This window comes from Mauremys mutica, chromosome 4, assembly GCF_020497125.1.
Source record: "Mauremys mutica isolate MM-2020 ecotype Southern chromosome 4, ASM2049712v1, whole genome shotgun sequence".
Taxonomy (NCBI): Eukaryota; Metazoa; Chordata; order Testudines; family Geoemydidae; genus Mauremys; species Mauremys mutica.
In genome coordinates this window covers 22,179,510-22,199,004 of record NC_059075.1, presented here as the reverse complement: position 1 = coordinate 22,199,004, position 19,495 = coordinate 22,179,510, and the positions used below count along the sequence as shown (strand labels likewise).

Genomic DNA, 19,495 nt, shown 5'->3' with positions numbered 1-19,495 from the left:
GGGTAGATTAACCTAAATAATCTACACAGAAGCCCTGGGAACCCCATAAGATTGGATCCCTAATCCATGAACTATTGGAACTCATTTACAAAACTTTTCTTAAACATTATATGAATGTATTGTCTCATACTATAGAATCAGAATTTATCATCCCTATTCTATGATGAGATATCTTTGAACTATAATGTATCTTATCTAAAACGATCTTTAGATAGGTTTTTACTTCAAAAAGCATTTTATTAAAATCCAATTTTATTTTTTTATCATTGGTTTTTATCCACCCTGGTATCTTGAACAAACAAATAAATTTTGCTCTGTTTGTGGGGAAAAGATAGTCCAGGGGAACAAGTGCTCAGTAGAATAAAGTGTTCGGAGTGAAAAGAGAGATGAGATATGTACATGCTACTGAAGTTGTTGTGTTTAGAGTGAATGTTAATGGCATTTATTCAGTATTTTGTGATTAAACTTGTTCAAAATACTTCATTACTAGAAAAAAATCATCCCATACGACTGTTACTGAAGCAAAGCAAAGTTATGCACACACAAGTATTTACAAGATCAGGGCCTTCATTCTTCTAGGTTTACAGCACAGGGCATCTGACACAAATTAAGAGCTGCAGGACACTTTCCAGTGAAGTGCAGTGTCATGAAATAGGTGGTGGGGATGGCTGTATTGCAGACCTTAATATCATGTCATGTTTTTCTCATTCTCTCCTATTGATTCAGTCTTATGTCTATTTTCCTGATTCTTTAGTTTTTTTAAATAGTAGTGTTGTTTTTTTTAAAGCAGGCCACCACAGTTTCTTTGCTTTCTCTCCCCCCTCCCTCAGTTCTCTTTCCTTGCTTTCCCCATCTAAATCTCCATTTGAAGGCAAACTTGTTTGTTTTTATTTCTGGTCTTAGTTGAAACTTGCAGATCTCCATTTATAAGCTGGAAGCAGATGAGCCAGTTTTAATCGTGCTGTTCTGAATACTGAACTACTGTGCACCACATCTGAGGAGTTGGGTATAAATAAAATTTTACAAATTTAATTGCTACTAGTGGGGCTTCTCTTTTTTTAAAAAATAAAGCTAATAAACTTTAAAAAGTTTGCTTTCATGTTACATATAGTGACTATTAGCTTTTTTGTGATATCAGAATCCTAAATCAGATCTCATTGCAAATCTAGGAAACACTTCTTTTCTCAAAGTCATGGCATAACCAGCCTTTCATAACCTAGGTGAGAGACAACAAAATTATCTGTATCTACACAAAATAGCATTAATGTAGCCTTCAGGCTGAGGGAATCAAGTCACGTGTAGAGCAATATTAAACTTGAAGCTCATTCTTAACTCTGCCCTGATGTATCTCAGTTTAAGATATGCACAGCTGAAAGAGGTTTAGAAAAGTTTTAACTCAATTTAAACAATTGAACTTTATCAACTATGCTTGTGTTTTCACTGCTCTGTGATATAAAGGCTTTTTTTGCTTGTATTTACAGTATAAATATTGCGAATATCAATTGTTTTCCTTAATTTTGCTGTAGAACTTCTGGGAGGGGGAATGTGTGTCAGGTTTATATTAGATTACACCTTAATTGAAGGGGTGGGAATGTTGAATCTTTAACAATGTTATCACTCAAGTTAGATCTTTAGGTAGGCTTTTTTTAATTAAAGTTGAATAAAATCTTCTCTTGTCTGTAAGATCAATAGAGCTGTTATCCAATGGGATGTCAGCCTACATGCATTATATAAATAGAACTAGAGCTGTAAGTTACAGAGGGAATGGTGTGATCAGATACAGTAACTCCTCACTTAAAGTTGTAGTTATGTTCGTGAAACAATGTTTAAATCTTATGGGACAATTGGATTTGTTTATGTAAATGCGGGGGTTAGGTTCAAGGACATTTTTGGGGGCAGACAAAAGGCATTATATGGTATACTGTACAGTACTGTACTGTGGTTGGGAAGTGCCCCTGGCTTACCCCACACAGGCATAGCCCCTGCAGGCAAAGATGCTAGGAAGCACCTTTGCAGCACCAGCGACAGCTTCCCTGGAGAACAGGCTCGGATTTTGCCGGGAATGCTCCAGGCCCGCCTCTTCCTACCCCCCTCCACCTCCTCTCCGGAGCTTGCCACATCTTCTCTCTTTCTCCCCCCCCTCTCCCCCCCGTCCTAAGCTTAGGACTTTCTGGGAGGGAGGAGGAGGATCAGAGACACGATGCTTCTCTGCTCCTGTCCCTCCCTCCCAGAAAGTCCTAAGCGCTGCCAAACAGCTGTTTAGCGGCATTTAGGATTTTCTGGGAGGGAGGGGGAGGAGTGGAGATGCGGGGCTTCCCTGTTCCCTCCCAGAAAGTCCTAAGCGCTGGGAGGGAGGGGGAGGAGGCGGAGAAGCGGAACTTGTGCAATGCTCCCTTGTAAAGTCACTGCTCTTCCACAGAATCTTACAAGCAGGCAGCCAAATGATGTTATATGGGAACATTACACAACTTTAAACAAGCATGTTCCCTAATTGAGCAGGGACGTAACATTGAAACAACGTTAAGTGGGACAATGTTAAATGAGGAGTTACTGTACACTGAAGAGCCTGACAATTTTTTGTTCTGCCTCCATACCTCCAGGAAGGTTTACCTGGTCTGCTGCAGAGCAAAAACACTATTTAAAAAGAGTCCATAAATTTACTTTCTGTAGCTGTGTCTCCACAGGGAAAGTATGCAGATCCATACGCCCCTACTTGTAGATCCTGGAAGGTAGAAACCAGACCTTGTCAATCAGCGCATTGTCCTGGGAGTTGTCACAGTCCTGAAAATCCATCCAGCCAGTTTAAACTGCCTCCCGCAATGGTCTCTCAGATTCTTTGTGAGACAGCCTTGATGTAACTCAGCCAGGCTCACTATGAGATCCAGTGAGGCAAAAAGTATGGCCGTGTTAAGGCTTCCCTGGCTCTTTCCTCAAACAGGTCTGGAAACATCAGTAAAATTCAAGGAACTCGCTTAGGCACATCTGAAAAGTGTTTACTTCAAGTGTTACTGATTTCTATAGCACAGCAACAGATGCAGTGTTCCCTTTAGATCGCCTCTTCAGTGATATACTATTATTAAGACATAGAAACCACTTTCTTTTGTACTAGAACTAAGTGGGGAAGGGGGAACCCTGTAAGGTTATGGAATACTTACTGGCTGGGCTGTGAGTGGTTAATTATGCTTGTTTTCCTTTTATAACCTGAGAAACTGGGAAGGAAAGGTAAGACATCAGGGAAAGACACTACAATTCTGACTATAATGTTGCTCCTTCACAGAGGAGACTTCTAAAGCTTAGTTTTTCCAGTAAAATCAGGAGTAAGGGGTGCAGGGACTCTCTTCCTCTAGTTAAGTATTATAAAAACCTTCAAAGGGAAAAAGCTCTAAAAAGAGCAGAGACTGGGGGAGGGGATCCTGGTAAGTCTTCAGATTTGTTAAGGGCTGTTATAAAGAGGACAGTGATCACTTGTTTTCTGCATCCACTGAAGATAGGGCAGGAAGTAATGATCTTAATTTGCAGCAAGAGAGATTTAGGGCACGTCTTCACTGGCAGTGTTAAAGCGGTGCCGTGGCAGCGCTTTAACGTGGCTTGTGTCGTCTAAAAAAGCACCTCCATGAGGGATGTAGCAGCCAGTGCTGGTGCACCGTCTATACTGGCACATTACAGCACTGAAACTTGCAGCGCTCAGGGGTGTGTTTTTTCACACCCCTGAGCGAGAAAGTTGCAGCGCTGTAAAGTGCCAGTGTAGATAAGCCCTTAGGTAGATATTAGGAAAAAACTGTAAGGATAATTAAATTCTGGAATAGGCTTCTGAGGGAGATTGTGGAATCCACATCCTTGAAGGCTTTTAAGAACAGGTTGGACAGACATCTCTCAGGGATGGTCTAGGTTTTGTTCGTTCTGCATTGTTGCAGGGGGTGGACTAGGTGACCTCTCAAGGTCAGCCCTATATGGCTATAATTTTATGAAAGGAACAAGAAAGGGCCCAAGAAGTGCAGAGAGGCTCCTCATGTTCATCTTCCAGGGAGCAGGGTCAGCTCTCTTCCACAAGTAATTTGTTATGACTTGTACTCCCCAAATTTAACTCCTTTCTGGTTAAGGAACTGACAAGTATTTATTTAAAATAATAATAAAAACACTTCTTTCATACACCTATTGCCTCCACAACTTGTACAAGAGCCATGAATGCCTGATCACTCCATATTGTCCACTGTCATTCAAGATCAGAAGATCCTCTGGACTGGGATCCTTCTTTTGAGAGAGATTTCCTTAGCTGTGGTAGGAGATTGTGTGCCCCCTGAACAGCATGAGATTTACAGTAAGCAAAGAGCTTATTGTTACAACATCAGCTTTGCCTGAGGCTGTGGAAAGCCAATCCCAGGCAAGACAGGTATTGGTAATCACTGAGTAACCTAGAGGTATGTGCATTGACTGTAAATGGAGCTGCCATGGAAACTGCTTAAATAAATTTAAAAAAAAAATGTAAGAAGGCCTTGTAGCTCAAAAGGAAATATACACCCTACTATCATCTTGGTACTCTTTTCATATAGCTATATCATCTTTCAGGCAAGTTTGACTACAGGCTGACCGATGTCGTTTCCCAAATAGAGAAGTTTTCAGTTCCCGCCAGTCTCAGTTGAGTGTGGTAGTGAGTGTCAGATTCTGGGATTTATTTTCATGGACCCAGATCTTGCAGAGCAACTTTTCTCCCAGGGTGAGCCTCTCTGTGTAGGCTTGGTCAAAGCCTCCCTCTCTGGACATGCAGGCAAGGGATTCAGTGCGGGGCAAATGAAGTATCAAGTCCAGGGAATCTGAGTACTGCCCTTACTAAGGAATCCTCTGAGCTTTCCCAACAACAATTTTCTCTGTCAACCTCAGAATCTAATGGCAAGCACCCACAGGGCAAAAGAGAGAGAAGGAAATGAGAAGTAAGTACAGCGATCCGTTGCTATGGACACCATCGTCCCCCAACTCATCACAGGGAAAAAACAAAGCATTCCTAAAAAGATTCTACTACTCAGGAAAGCTAATCCAGGCAGAGGTGTCCTTCCTGTTTGTTTGTCTTCTGATGCTGATTCCTCCAAGGAGGGGCAGGTTTAAGAAGGAAGCACAAATCTGGATTTTGCAGGTACAGGAGTCCTTCAGTGTCCTCCTGCAAGGGAGGGACAAGCTTCGGAATCAGAAGAGGAAACAGGAGGGGAAAAGAAGGGAGAACTCTTCCAGTTAGAATTTTTCAAATCTGTGCTTCAGGACAGCTTCCAATTTAGGTCTACCTCCTGAGGAAACTTCTAAGACTAAGAGGAGGAAGTAGGTCAGAAGAATGACTACACCACTCGGAAGTGTTATCCCTCATATCCAAAACAGCTGTATATTGCCGTCAATACGGTCTTGATAGATGTGATCAAGGAGGAATGGGAATCCCCAGGAAAAAAAAGAAAAGACCAAGCAAGGTTGTTATGCATTTCAAATTCCTGAAAAATCCCAGACTCAAGAAGCAAATGTTTAATGTCCACGCTAGTGACAATCAACAAAGTAGACTTTCTGTCATTATTTGAAAAATGGGAACAACTTCTTCCCCATTTGTCAGTCTTGCTTGTGGATGTGCTGTAGTTGGCCAGAGTGCACACTAGAAATCTCCAGTCATTTCTGCTGTCCCTGTATCATCACACTTTTTAGTTTAGGAGAGTCCAAATTCCTTAGAGCCTAATAATTTCTAAGATGGTACTCATGGCTCAAGAATGGATTACCTAGAGCTAAGGTGGACAGAATAGGACTTGCATCCAGTGCCAAGTTCAAGAGATAAAGGGCCCACACAAATGAATTCAATACAGGGAGCTTGGATGGAGCAGAAGAAACAGTATAAACAGGTTGGCGCTCAGGACAACTTGCTATGAATTCAGTGCTCTCTCCCCATAGATGAATGTCATATGCTAATAGTGAGGGACAACACTACTACAGTTGCCTACATCAATAAACAGCGTGGGACAATGTTGTCATCTGCCCAATGAAGCCCATCTTTGACATTCTGGGTGGAGAAAGAACCTACAGTCCCTCAGAGCTCTAAATACTGGAGCAAAGAGGAAGATGGTTGCCAGCTGGCTAAGCAAAGAACAGCTACATCAAGCAGAGTGGAGTGTGAACCCAGAAGCTTCACTCTCTAGTGAGGAATTTCAGCGTCCTTTCAAACCTGTTTACATCTGTAAGATTCCCTCCTGAAAGAGATCCAAAGATAGTAAGCATAGGTGCTCCCTGAGGTGGCCAGTAGCCCTCCTGTATGCCTTTACTTGTTCTCTCTCTCTCTTTCCTCTCTCCCCCCCCTTCAGCCCCCCCCCCCCCTACTCAGAACTAACCAGAAGACGAGGGAGAGTGCACTGGTAATGGCTCTGCATTGGTTGAGACAGCCCTGGTTCTCCAGTCTTTCAACATGGCTCAGTCTGATCTCATTGTCCTCCCTTTTAAGGCAGGATTTGCTTTCTATGGGACTGATGTATCAGTCAGAGTACAGAAGACTGTGTGGCTTTTGAATGGTCTTGTAGGGGACATGGGATATACAGAAGCTTGTAAGCTCCACTCTGCTGACACCTAGAAAAACTTCCACAAATTCTTTCTATTCTTTGAACCTGGTGGAAGTCCAAGGGGCGGTGCAAGAAACATTGCTTTTCTCTGAAGGGCTAAAAAATAATGAGAAAAACAAACTGATTTTATTAAACTGCATTTTTAATTTAAATACATTTTTCTTTTGGAAAATAAAACATTTAATGTTGAAACTTGTATCCAGTTTTAAGGCCTAAACTTACTATAATTTTACAATAATTTTAAATTAAATAAAAATATTTAAGCAGTATATGCTTGATGCCAAAGTATTAAAGTCAAATCATTGAACTGGTGTAAGTTGCTAAGTATGCACCTGGAATCAGAGTTTACTGAAGTGCTAAACCAGCTTTGACAGCAGATGCCTCTTCTGCAGGTGCATAAAATACTTTCTTCATTTATTGAATAATTATTTCCCAACTTTGAATGAACTAAGGTGGAAGATGAAAAAGCAGAAAATCTTGTTTTCCTCTTCCAATCTCTGAATAAAAATAAAGGTATGAAAGGATGAGCTCTAGTAGGTCTAAAACCCTGAAGGGACATGGTGACTAGAAATAGTACAATTCACTAACTACAGATATTTTCTGTGTTTCACAAATCAACTTTAAATACAAAACCTGTTTTTATAAACTTAGTTTTTTTCTGCTGTATTCAGCACCTTTATTTAAATAACTGTTAAACTGTTTTGTGCATTTTGATTGAATTCCAACTTCCATCCAAATGCAACTTGACACAGATCATGAGTACATTAATCTAGTAAATCAAATGATCATTTGCCATTTTCTAAGATAAAATAAAACATTTTTCAGATTCTTAAATTATGTTAAACTATATAATTGCTTAAATGTGAAAAGATAGTGTTATCCTGGTTAGTAAAAAGTTCCAAATTTAGTGTAAAGGCAAATCAGCATGGCTTTTATGATTACTAACCAGTGAGAATCAGTTTTCTTTAGAAAAATAAATAAAAATGCAAAAGATTAAAATCAATCATTTAAATTAAGATTTCCTGCTTCCTGATTTAAATTATGGTTAAAATTGGTGATTTAAATTACTTTGATTTTAATAAATTCACCCTGTTTTCTCCTCTGCCATGTGTTTGCAGATTTTAGAATTCTTACAGGAAGATCTGATCAGGGATTTCAGTGTCAACATTTTAACACTGAAACAAATGCCTGCACTGTATAGCATACTTTCCTCCAAAGGCCAGAAGATTATCTCTTTACCTGAGATCTTGAGCATTTCCTCAGTGTTGCATCTTTACTTCATTTTCCTAAGATTCATCAAACAGCATCATGGGACCTCAGTTTGGTTGTTAATGCCCTGATTCTGCGTTTCTTTGAGCTCCTTGGGAAAGTATCCATGTATTTTGTCTCCAGATGGTTTTCTTGGTAGCAGTTACTTCTACCTGGAGGGTATCAGAGGTAGGGGGCTTCCCTCTTGAGGAACAGTACTGCAGATTTCACAATATGGTTCTCTGAACAGACCTGGTCTTTATCCCGAAAATTAACTTTTTTTTCTTCACAGTCCAAGAAATGGTGCTTCCCTCTTTGTCCAAAACATCGCATCCAGCAGAGATGCTCGGACATACATTGAATGTTTATAGAGCCCTCAATATCTACACAGGCTTTTCACGAGTCCAATGCTCTAGATATTCTCTACCATCAGGATGTAAAGAATAACACTGAAATTTACTATTTCAGGTGGTTGAGATGATGCATCCATGAAACCTACAAATCAATCTGTCTCCATTAACCAACAACATAACCCACTGTTGAAAATGGTGGTGGCCTCTGCAGGCTGGCCACCTGGTTGTCCATTTATACTTTATCAATTTTACAACTGCGTGTTCAGGTATCTATGGGTATCACCTTCAGTAGGAGGGTGCTACAAGTTATGCTCTCCCAGTAGAGGAGGAGGAATTTAAACACAACTATACTCATTTTTAACATCTCCTCCCCTCCCCCCCAAGGGTTGCTGCTATAAAAATTCCATTGGTTAACAGATGCATGGACCTTGTAGATGAAAGAGGATAAGAATTTTTTTCTGAGTTATAAGGCCTAGAGATCTGATGAAACTGTTCCCCCACCCCACCCTCAAAGTTTGGAGCTGGATTTTTCATGTAAAATAAACTGGAAAATTAAGGCCTCGTACATCAAAAGGGCACAAGCCCTTTTGGGCAAGTCACATAGGTACAACATATACCTGTGCCAACTCAAATATGAATATTCCTATAGTTGTCATAAGTTCTGAACCTTCTAAATAGCTGTCTTTCCATAGTATGAAGCCAAGCAGTGTGTCACTGAAACAAGTATAAAGGCACAGTTCCTTTCCTGTCACCTTGAAGCCCCCAACTGCATCTAACTTTGAGGATGTGGTATGATTTCACATCTTAATTGAAGGCATGGGTGTGCTGAATCTCTAGCATGGACCTCCTTCCTAAATTGTTCTCCATGTCTGCTGAAAGTAGGGCAAGAAGTAACAGTCTTCAGGGGAGATTGAGTTTAGATATTAGGAAAAACTTTATAAGGATAGTTAAGTTCTGGAATAAGGTTCCAAGGGAGGTTGTAGAATCCCCATCATTAGAGGTGTTTAAGAACAGGTTGGACAAACAGCTGTCGGGGATGGTCTAGAGGTATATTTGAGCCTGCCTCATTATAGGGGGCTTGACTAGATGAGCTCTTGAGGTCCCTTCGAGATTTACACTTTTCTTCTATGGTTGCCTGACCAGTGTCAGGGTACGTCTAAGGTGTGTAGTGATCAATCTATCGGCGATCAATTTATCGCGTCTAGTGTAGATGTGATAAAATTGATCCCCGATCACTCTGCTGTCGACTCCAGAACTCCACCGTGGCGAGAGGCGGAAGTGGAGTCGATGGGGGAGCGGCAGCAGTCAACTCACTGCTAGGGGAAGGATAGCTCAATGGTTTGAGGATTGGCCTGCTAAACCCAGGGTTGTGAGTTCAATCCTTGAGGGGGCCACTTAGAGATCTGGGGCAAAAATTGGTCCCGCTAGTGAAGGCAGGGGGCTGGCCTTTCAAGGTTCCTTCCAGTTCTAGGAGATTGGTATATCTCTTATTATTATTATTATTATCCTCACGGCCAGGTAAATCGACCTAAGATGCGCCGACTTCAGCTATGCAAATAGCATATCTTAGATCGACACCCCTTCTATCTTTCTTCCCCCCCCCCCCCCCCCCCCAGTGTAGACCTATCCTTCGTTCTTGACGTGAAATGGGTGTAAAGAGAAGGGTTTTAAAAACAATTTAAAATAGATTCTTTCAGCTGCTCATCTTTCACTGTTGAATCTTGTAATAGAGCCAGAGAACAATGAAATGACAATCAGTCTTCTAGGACAGAAAAGAGACTTTAGGGGAGACAAATGAAATAGTCTCAATGTCTCCAGTCTGTTACATGGAAACTATTCCATGCCTTTAACTTTCTTTGCCAGTCTGAGCCCTTTTATTTACCAAGGGTCGTGAGGGATCCATTTCTTCCTCCAGAAAAAATATTAAGGTCCCAGTAATCCAGACAGTGTGTGTATAGACTATATGAGATTCTTATTGTTCAGAACAATGATAGAGAATAGAGTCTCCTACAAATATTTTTATGGTATAGGCACCATAAAAACCCCTGTGAATTGCTGGTATTGCCGTCGTGCCTAGGAACCCAAGTTGCAGACAAAGATTCCATTGTGCTAAGTGCTGTACAAACACAGAACAAAGACAGTTCCTGCTTTGAATACAATCTTAAGTATAAGACAAGAGGCAACAGATGAATTCAGACATGACTGAGTACAGGTAAACAATGTGACAATATTTGTTAGCATGGTAGCTGTGGTCTCAGCAACTATTGTCAAGTTTTTTGTAGGCAAAGGAAGGATTTGAAGGAGAGTAATGAGTGAGTTTACAGGGAACTGCTCACAAGCATGTGGGGCAGAATGTGGAAAAAGCATGAAAGTGCTTGTTAGAAACTAGATTGTTAAATTTTCAATATGATTCTGTAGGAGCAAATATTGAAGAGTGCAGATAAGGAGCTCAAAGTGGCTCCAGAGTTCACTAGTGTAGAAATGGCCTAAGAGACCTGGTGGCTAAAAATGTTTCCTGTGGTGTAATCTGTACCCCCACACAACTCTGCCTAGCAACAAGTGCAGTAAGTCCTCGCTTAATGTAGTTTATGTTCCTGAAAAATGTGACTTTAAGCAAAACGATGTTAAGCGAATCCAATTTCCCCATAAGAATTAATGTAAATAAGGGGGGTTAGGTTCCAGGGAAATTTTTTTACCAGACAAGACTCTGTGTGTGTGTGTGTGTGTGTGTGTGTGTGTGTGTGTGTGTGTGTGTGTGTGTATATATATATATATATATATATATATGTATATACATACACATGAGTAAGTTTTAAACAAACAATACTGTACACAACAAAGATGATTGCGAAGCTTGGTTGAGGTGGTGAAGTCAGAGGGTGGGATATTTCCCAGGGAATGCCTTAGTGCTAAATGATGAACTAGCACCAGGCTGAGCACTCAAAGGTTAACATGTTTATGTAGCCTCTCACTCTACAGGATAGCACAAATTGAGGGAGGGGAGACAGCATGGCAGACAGAAACAGTGTTTGTGTGAGAGAGAGAGAGAGATGTGCATTGCCCCTTTAAGTACGCTGACCCCACTAAGTACATTGCCTTTTTAAGTAGATCAGCAAGTTTGAGACAGCAGCTGCTGCTTCCGTCTCCCTCTGTCCTGAGCCCTGTCATGTCCCTCCCTGCTCTATAGAGATGGGGTAAGCGGGGGGCAGAGGGAGGAGGACATCCTGACATTAGCCCCCCTCCCCCCCCGGCGCACAGCAAGCAGGAATAAGGTGACCAGATATCCCAATTTTATAGGGACAGTCCTGATTTTTGGGTCTTTTTCTTATATAGGCTCCTATTACCCCCCCACCCCCTCCTCTCAATTTTTCACACTTGCTGTCTGGTCACCCTAAGCAGGAGGCTCTCGGGAACAGCTCCAAGGCAGAGGGCAGGAGCAGCACTTGGCAGTGGTGGGAGGGACAGCTGAACTGCTGGCAATTGGTAGCCTGCTGGGTGGCTGCCACATAGGGAACTTAGGGGAGCGGGGAGCTGAGGGGGGGCTGTCGATTCACCCTGGTTCCAAGCCCCCACCAGCTAGCTGCAATTGGCTGCTCTTTCTGCAAGCAGTGGACAAAGTAGGTGGCTGCCAACAACGTTATAAGGGAGCATTGTGCAACATTAAACGAGCATGTTCTCTAGTTGATCAGCAATGTAACAACGAAACAAAGTTAACTAGGACAACTTTAAGTAAGGGGTTACTGTGTGTGGGAAAGCTGTTGCCAGAAAAGTTGGTGGGGGGCAGGAGACCCTTTTTCCCCCCGTCCATCACAGCACCCCTTCTCAAAGGAGCCCTGGTGGAAACGTGGCTGTGTAGAGGCTGGAGCCTAGATATTATTCTTTGAGTGTCATTAATCCTCATGTGGGATGTAGTGTAACCACAATGGGTGTACGTGAGTCAGTATTTAGTAAAACTGAAAGATGTATGTAATAGATAAGCCTCTTGGTGTGTGTTAAATTGCTGAAAGCATCTCACCTTTTGTTTACACAGCAATGGTAACTTAACGCCAAATTGATTATTTAAAGTTGCTTTATAACTTCACTACATTTGTTGATCATCTTGCTACATACAGCGAACTTGTTCACTAATAGAATTTAGTTTATCATAAGTGTATACACAACAGACTATCTTAATTTTTGTTTTCATTGCTCTTTTTGCAGGCTGCTGACTTGAGTAAACCAATAGACAAAAGGATATACAAAGGAACGCAACCTACGTGTCATGACTTCAATCACTTAACAGCCACAGCAGAAAGTGTCTCTCTACTAGTGGGCTTCTCTGCCGGCCAGGTCCAACTTATAGACCCTATTAAAAAAGAAACTAGCAAATTATTTAATGAGGAAGTAAGTAGGAATCTTGATCTTTTTGCATGTGAACATGTCATATTTTAAAGTTATTATGTAAGTAAGCTCAAAGATTGCCACTAAAAATATGTGAACTCTTGCACTATAAGGTGTTTTTCACCAAAAAATCATATAGGTTTTGTCTAGACTAGTTATGGTTGTATTGTAACTAGAGTTAGTTGATTGCCAGTTTACTTGAGTTAACTAGCATGAATATAAATGCTACTGTAGACACTCCACAAACATTTTGTTCAAGGGTGGACCACAGACAGAAACAAACACTTGTGCATGGTAACACATTGTCATTGAATGGCTGCACAACTAGCATAATTGCCAAATGACTTGAATTTAGAATTTGCAATTAACGCTAGCAATCAAAAGCCTTATTCTAGACAGCCTGAAAGAAGAGGTCTAGCCTCGCTCAACTTCCAAACTGAGCCTACTCATTTTGGGATTGGTGGGAAGCTCCCCCCCGCCCCCCATCCCCATTGGCAGCTGTAAAGTAGGGTTTTGAAAACAGTCTCATTCCCAGTAGGCTGCTGCTTTAGACCTATCTAGTTCCTCTTCACACTTCTAGGAGCAGCTACAACTAGATCGGGAGAAGGAAATTCTCCTTACCCTTTCCTCTTCCACTTTCCAATTCCCCTTGTCTCGCTGAGTGGGGAAAGTTTGCGTTTTCTTGGAATGCAACACTTAAAGGTGCCTTTTGGTAGAAACCAATGTACAGCAGAGTGAAGCTTCACTATGACTTTGTCTATACTAGAAAAAATGGGATCTATAATTCACCACTGGTACAGCTGCATTGGTGTGAGCTGTAGTTTAGAAAAGGCACGAGTGGCCTCTGAAATTTTATCACTTTCACATAAATTTGTTAGTTTGACATAATGGCAAACTTCTGTGACCGTGTGGGCACTTGAATTCCCATTGATAAGGCTACGATTTAATCACAAAGGTCACAGCAGTCATGGATTCCATGACTTTACCGGACCTCTGTGACTTCTAGGGCTTCAGGAGGCAGAGGTGGAGCAGGACTGTGCACCCCTATCCTGCAACTAGGGCTGACTGGAACCAGTACCCTGCAGCCCAAGCCCCCCAGCTTCCACTGGGAGCTGCAGCTGGGGCATCCTGGGTTTGGCAGGGACTGCAGCTGGAGCCGCATGCCTAGCCCCGTGGCTGCCGGGGGCTGAAGCTGGGACCACGCGCCGCAGCCCTGGGGTGTCCCGTGCTTGCAGGGCCAACCTTAAGGAAAATGGCTCCCTGGGTGAACTTGCATTTTGGTGCCCTGGCCGCTGAGGGCAAGCCCCCCGTTGCCCCTGGCCCTCATGGGCTCCCCAGGCTCCCCACCCTCCCTTCCACCCTAACACCTGCACTGTGCCCCCTTTGCCACTAATGCCTGCCCCCCTCCTGCACCCCTAATCCCTACACCCCTTCACTCCTAATCTCTGCCCCCCTCCTGTGCCCCAACCCCTGCACCTTCCTCCTGAGCCCTTAACCTCTGTACTGTGCCCCCTTTGCATCCGCCTCCTGCACCCACGTGGGGAAACTGACCTAGATGCACAAAGCAGCTGTCATTGCTGCTTGCTCGCTCCTGCACTAGACTGCTGCTTCTGCACCCTGTGCAGCCATAGGGGGTAGGGGGGGAGGGGAGAAAGGGAGGAGCAAGGAGTGATGTCATGGCTTCCTGCATCCAGGTCACTTTCCCTGTGGGCTGCGTAAGGGGAGGGCAGGAGAGCAGCAACTCCTGATGCCTCAGCACAGCCCAGGTGGGGAAGTGACCTGAATGCAGGGAGCCCTGGTGTGTGTATTGGGGACACTGTGTGTGGTGTTGAGGGGAGTGTGTGCGCCTGAGTGAGTGTGCTGTCTCTTTAAGAAAGCACTCAGGGTCAGGAGCCTGAACTAGGCTTGTTCAGACACAAGCAGAGGCAGCAGCACACACACATTCCCTCTGCCCTGTCACCCCAGCTTAGTGGAAATCGGGTACATGGGGGAGGGGGACACCCTGCCCCCCTCCCCCTCCCGAGCAGACCAGACAGAAGGACACTCCCAGTCTGGGGCGACTCCAGGGACAAGCGGGCAGTGGAGGGGGACAGGAACAGCAGCAGCTGCACACATGGAGCAGGGCTCAGGAGTGGCACCCCTGCTCCAGAGGAGTCACCTGAATCCGACGACAGGTCATCCAACTGCCCCCTGCAGCTCGGGTCTCTTCCCCGCCCCCCACTCTGCTGCTCTCCTGCCTGCAGTGCTGCCTCTCAGCAACGGGTCAGGTGGAAATCCAAACCCTGCGCATGGTGCCCCCTTGGGCGGGCCATTCTGGGCAGGTGCCCATACAGCCCACCCCAAAGGCTGGCCCTGCGTGCTTGGTGGGGGCCGCGTGCCTCAACCCTGAGGCTTTCTCCAGGGGCTGCAGCTGGGGCCGTGCGCCCCTACCCGGTGGATTCACTCGGGGATCATGTGCCCCCCTTATGGCTTCCCAGGGCCATGTTTTGTTTATTGCCTGTGACCTGTTCGTGACTTTTACTAAAAATAACTGTGATAAAATCTTAGCCTTACCCATTGATGTAGAGGAAATGGCGATAACATCAATGGAAACTTCTTCCTAAAAACCACAACTGCAGACATAACCCATGTTGTCTAACCATGAGTAAGCCAACTCCATGACAAAGCCTGTGTTCTACCTACATGACTTTCTAAAAGGTGAAGGTGCACTGGTGGTGAATTCTAGTTTTTGCCAGTATATAGGGTAAGCATAGAATAAAAGTTGATAAATGCATTCAAACAGCTTGGGACACTCCCCATTTCACAATAACTGGTTCCATTAAAGTGAAATGAATCTCCTCTCATACCACTGAGAAATAAACAAATGAGATGGTATTTGGAAACAAAACAAACTTATGGCAGAGGAGGTCACTTAATACTAGCAGTAGCAGAGATTGGAAATGCAGCTAATGGTGACAAGCTTGGTTGCCTGTGCTAACCTTAAATCTTAAAATTGCCACCATTAATTAACCACAATTTTTTCAAGCTGAAGTATGGTTGGCTGCAAGCACCAGTGTATTGAAGTGTAGATTTTTACTTGTTCTCTAATCCTGGTAGTTTTAATTGTAATAGGTTCCTTAGCTATTGCTGCCAAATCTGGGAGCCACCAAAGGGCAGACAAATTGATACCTTGACACATGCAAGAGATAGGAAATGTTTGCATCCAGTTCAAGACTTGCCCAGGCTCGTATCTCTTGCAAAATACAGTTGTTGTGTCAGTGATCTGAAAGCACTTGGGTGAGCGGTCAAAATATTACTGCCTCTTTTTTAAAAAAGAGGCAATTTCTTCTGCCCTAAAGCAATCAAGATGGCAGGTTCCTTCTGACAGATACCTGATTAGCAAAGTAACCTGCTGATACCCCAGATCTTTACTCTCATAGTTGCCTAATGAAACAAGTTCAGTAAGATAAAATCAGTCCTATTACTTTGTGATCAAAATATAAAATCATTGGAATATGCAAGACATAGGGACTTGAAAGGCTCAAAAGGCTATTACTTTTGGGGGAATTCTGTGCCAAAAATTTAAAAATTCTGTGTGCAATATTTTAAAATTCTGCATATTTTATTTGTCAAAATAACACACAAACATGCCAGTTTCAATTATTTTGGTCATTTATTTCAAAATAACTGTCAGCAAGTACATCTGTAACAAAACAGATGCGCAAAGATTCAGGAAATGTTTTTTTTTTAAAGATTCCTTACTGGGCATATTAATGCAGAACTTTGACTAATTCATTTAAACTACAATACAGAAATGTATTTCCACACCCCTCAAAAGCAGTGCAAAGGCTTGGGGGAGTCACAGGGTAATGGAGGAGTTGAGGGAGAGGGGAGGAGCTTAGGAGTGAACCTGGAGGGTTGTTAGGTGTGGGTGGGACAAATATGGAACTGTTTCTTTTGGGGGGGGGCAGGGTTTTTTAAGGAGTCGGGGAACCTCTCCCATGCAGACCCTGGCTGACCCTGAGCCTCTCCCATTCAGTCAGGCACATCTGCCCCTGTCCCCATGTGGCCCAGAGCCCCCCTTCCCATGCAGCCCCTGGCTCAATGCTGTCACCTCACTAGCTACTGAGCCTGCTCCCCAATCTGTGACCCTATAGCAGCACTGTGTGCCCCACTGTGCCTCCTAACCTGGCTCCACTGGCAGGCTGTTGTAATGAATACAGTTGGCTGCCAGCTGTTCTGGGGCCACAGCTGCTTCTGGTGAGCGAAAGGTGAAACTGCAGCACTTCTTGGGCAGAATGTACTTTATTCTGTGCATGGGCAATGGTGCAAAATTCCACTAGGAGTAGACTATGGAACCTCTTGCTTCTGGTTGGCTGTTCAAATCCAGTCTATTTTTGTAGTGATGGAAAATTGTCTTAATTGTATGTGAAATGAATTGGTGGTGGTCTTATTTCCAGTGGACAAGTCTGTAATCCAATTACAGCACCCTCTGGTTGGGCAACTGAACTATTAACTATCAAGACTGTGGTCTATGCATTATTTTTGATTCTCCCCTCTCTTTTGACCCACACATTAAAGCCATGTCTGAAATCTTGCAGGTTCTCCTTGCACAACATCTCCAAGATCCAACTTCTCCCTTTTACCCACACCATCAAACTTCTGAGCAAATTCTTTAATCTCCTTCTCCAGCCTCTCTGCCTGTAACTGGGTCCCCTTTCAAGTCAGTTAACGTGGCTGTTAGGATTATCTTCTTATCTTACCTTCCCGCCTTTTACCCTCTTAAGTCCCTCCACTGACTCCTTCATTTACTGTATCAAATGCAGACTTTTCCTTGCTTTCAAAGCTTTCCACAATTTAGCCTCACCCTACCTGTTAAACCTGTTATTTTATAGCACGGGGTCTCTGCCAATGTTACCAGCCACAATTTTCTGTTTCTCCAACAAGTATTTTAGTGCTTTCTCCCATGCTGTACCTTGTGAATTGGAAAAGCTTCCAGTCAAAAATCCATAAACCCATCACCTTATTCTCCAAGTCTCTCCTCAAAACTCTGCTCTTCCTAATGCATACAGAAAACTGCAACCTTGATGGTTAAGCAGGTGGCAAGTTGTGATCGCTTACTAAGATTTGTGCACCTCCCATTTTTGTTATCTTTTGTCATCTCCGTCTCCACCTCAGTCTGCTTGTTTTTCGTCCACCTATTGTGTCTTGTCATCTTAGAAGCTTTTGAGCGCAGGAATTGTCATCTGTTTCTGTACAAAACCTACCATTAATGTGGTTGTGGCCTTCAGGTGCTAGTGTAATATAAATGTTGAATAATATTCACCCCTGTAGATGGGGTCTGTTGCCCACTCTTGAGCCACGTTAATAGAGCAGTGTGAGAAGAGCTTCCATTGTGCCATCTCAGTACTTTTTCCATGGCTAGAGGACAGACGTGGCCTGTGGCAGGCAGGATTGATCCAGTTGCCTAGCATCATACTTTAGTAAAGGTAATTCTCTTAACTAATATTTTGTTGAAGTCACAATAGAGGCATGATTGGCCAACAACAAAACAATTACCACAATTAAAATAATTAGCACACAAACCAACTCTTCACCACAAAAAATGAGCAAAACTGCTATTTGAAGATGCTTGTTATTTCAGAAGAAATTTGCTAGATTAAGTTACTGTTCTGAATCTTCAAATACAAAATGATTTAAACTCACCTTTTTGGTAGTCCATAATGATAAGTACTTGGCATACAGATTTTGGCTTTCATCCTCGGGTTGACAGCAACAGAAGTGCTTCAAAGCATAGCTTGAAATGTTCATTTAACTGCTGCTTTTCAGTGTGGTAGACAAATACACAGAATGAATATAATTGTCTACTGCCTCATCCTTCAATTCATTTTCTTCTGACAAATAGATAAGTGCCCTCTACGGCCAGTCAGTCCCTGGATGTTTCCCTGGGAACTCCTTTTTTACTTATACAGAAAGTCAAGATTGCAATATCTCAACTGTTCTTTCAGCCTACAAACTGTGGCCCATAATACTTTCACTTATTTACTGCTGTTGCTTGTTTCTGCCCTAGATCACATTGGAGGTGTGGGTGGGCAGCGTGATGGATCAGCTCAGAGTTTACAAATATCTATTGGGCACCATGGCTGGACTAGCAGGCTCAAGCAGCCAGGTGAAATTTGCTAAGCAGCTTTCAATTTTTTCAGCACTAACAAGACACTCAAAATATCATACATATGCATATTTAATACCCATGGTCACTCATTGTCTCTCAATTTGTGGAAGTACTTAATACTTTAAATGAGACTGCTTGTTGTACAGATGGTGATCTAATGGACTTCTATGTTTCTCTGATATGTGAAGGGTAACTTGGAAAAGGAATGCTCTAATTTAAATTCTCTGACCAGTACTTAACTACAAGCCATGAATTTTCCATCCACCTCTGGGAGTTTGGTTATTATAAGTCAGAGGAAGTAATCACAGCATATACCTATAGTATATATCTTGGCACACATTCACTGCAGACTTTAGTAACTCTAGATTTTTCCACTGGGCTCCTAAAGCTTTTTTTTTTTTTGAGGGCAAGTCCCATGTGTGGTTTTTGGGATTTAATCTGAACTCTGGTCTTGTCTTTGTTTTGATTTTAACTAAATATAAGCTTAAAATAGAATGTAGGTGAGTAACTTCTATTTACACAGATTGCATACTAGTTTTGCAATCTATAACAAATTGGCCTAGTTACTGAGGTAGATTTATTATTGAATAAAAATTGGACCATAAAAAATAAAAGCACCTTTTCCCCTAAACAGTAATTCCTCCTCTTCCTAACTGCCTATCTTAAGCTGACTGGAGCTTCTTTTGCAAATAGCACCATTTTATAACTGTGAGGAGTTTGACAGTATTCAAAATTCAGTAAAAAATGTATTTTATGTAGATGTAAACTGTAAAACTATCACTATCACT

The 19,495-nt window shown here is 42.7% G+C and overlaps 1 protein-coding gene across 13 annotated transcripts in view; it reads left to right on the top strand.

Moving 5' to 3' along the window:
- The window catches only part of WDR20 (WD repeat domain 20), an 82,935-nt gene that overhangs the window by 23,753 nt on the left and 39,687 nt on the right, over positions 1 to 19,495 (top strand). For 12 of the 13 annotated variants that reach the window (XM_045016670.1, XM_045016667.1, XM_045016666.1 and 9 more), the window contains exon 2: positions 12,377 to 12,559. In XM_045016670.1, coding sequence (XP_044872605.1) covers positions 12,377 to 12,559 — 183 coding nt within the window. Of the gene's footprint in view, positions 1 to 12,376; positions 12,560 to 18,643; positions 18,705 to 19,495 lie in introns of those variants that run through there. The other variant, XM_045016672.1, reaches the window with a different exon arrangement.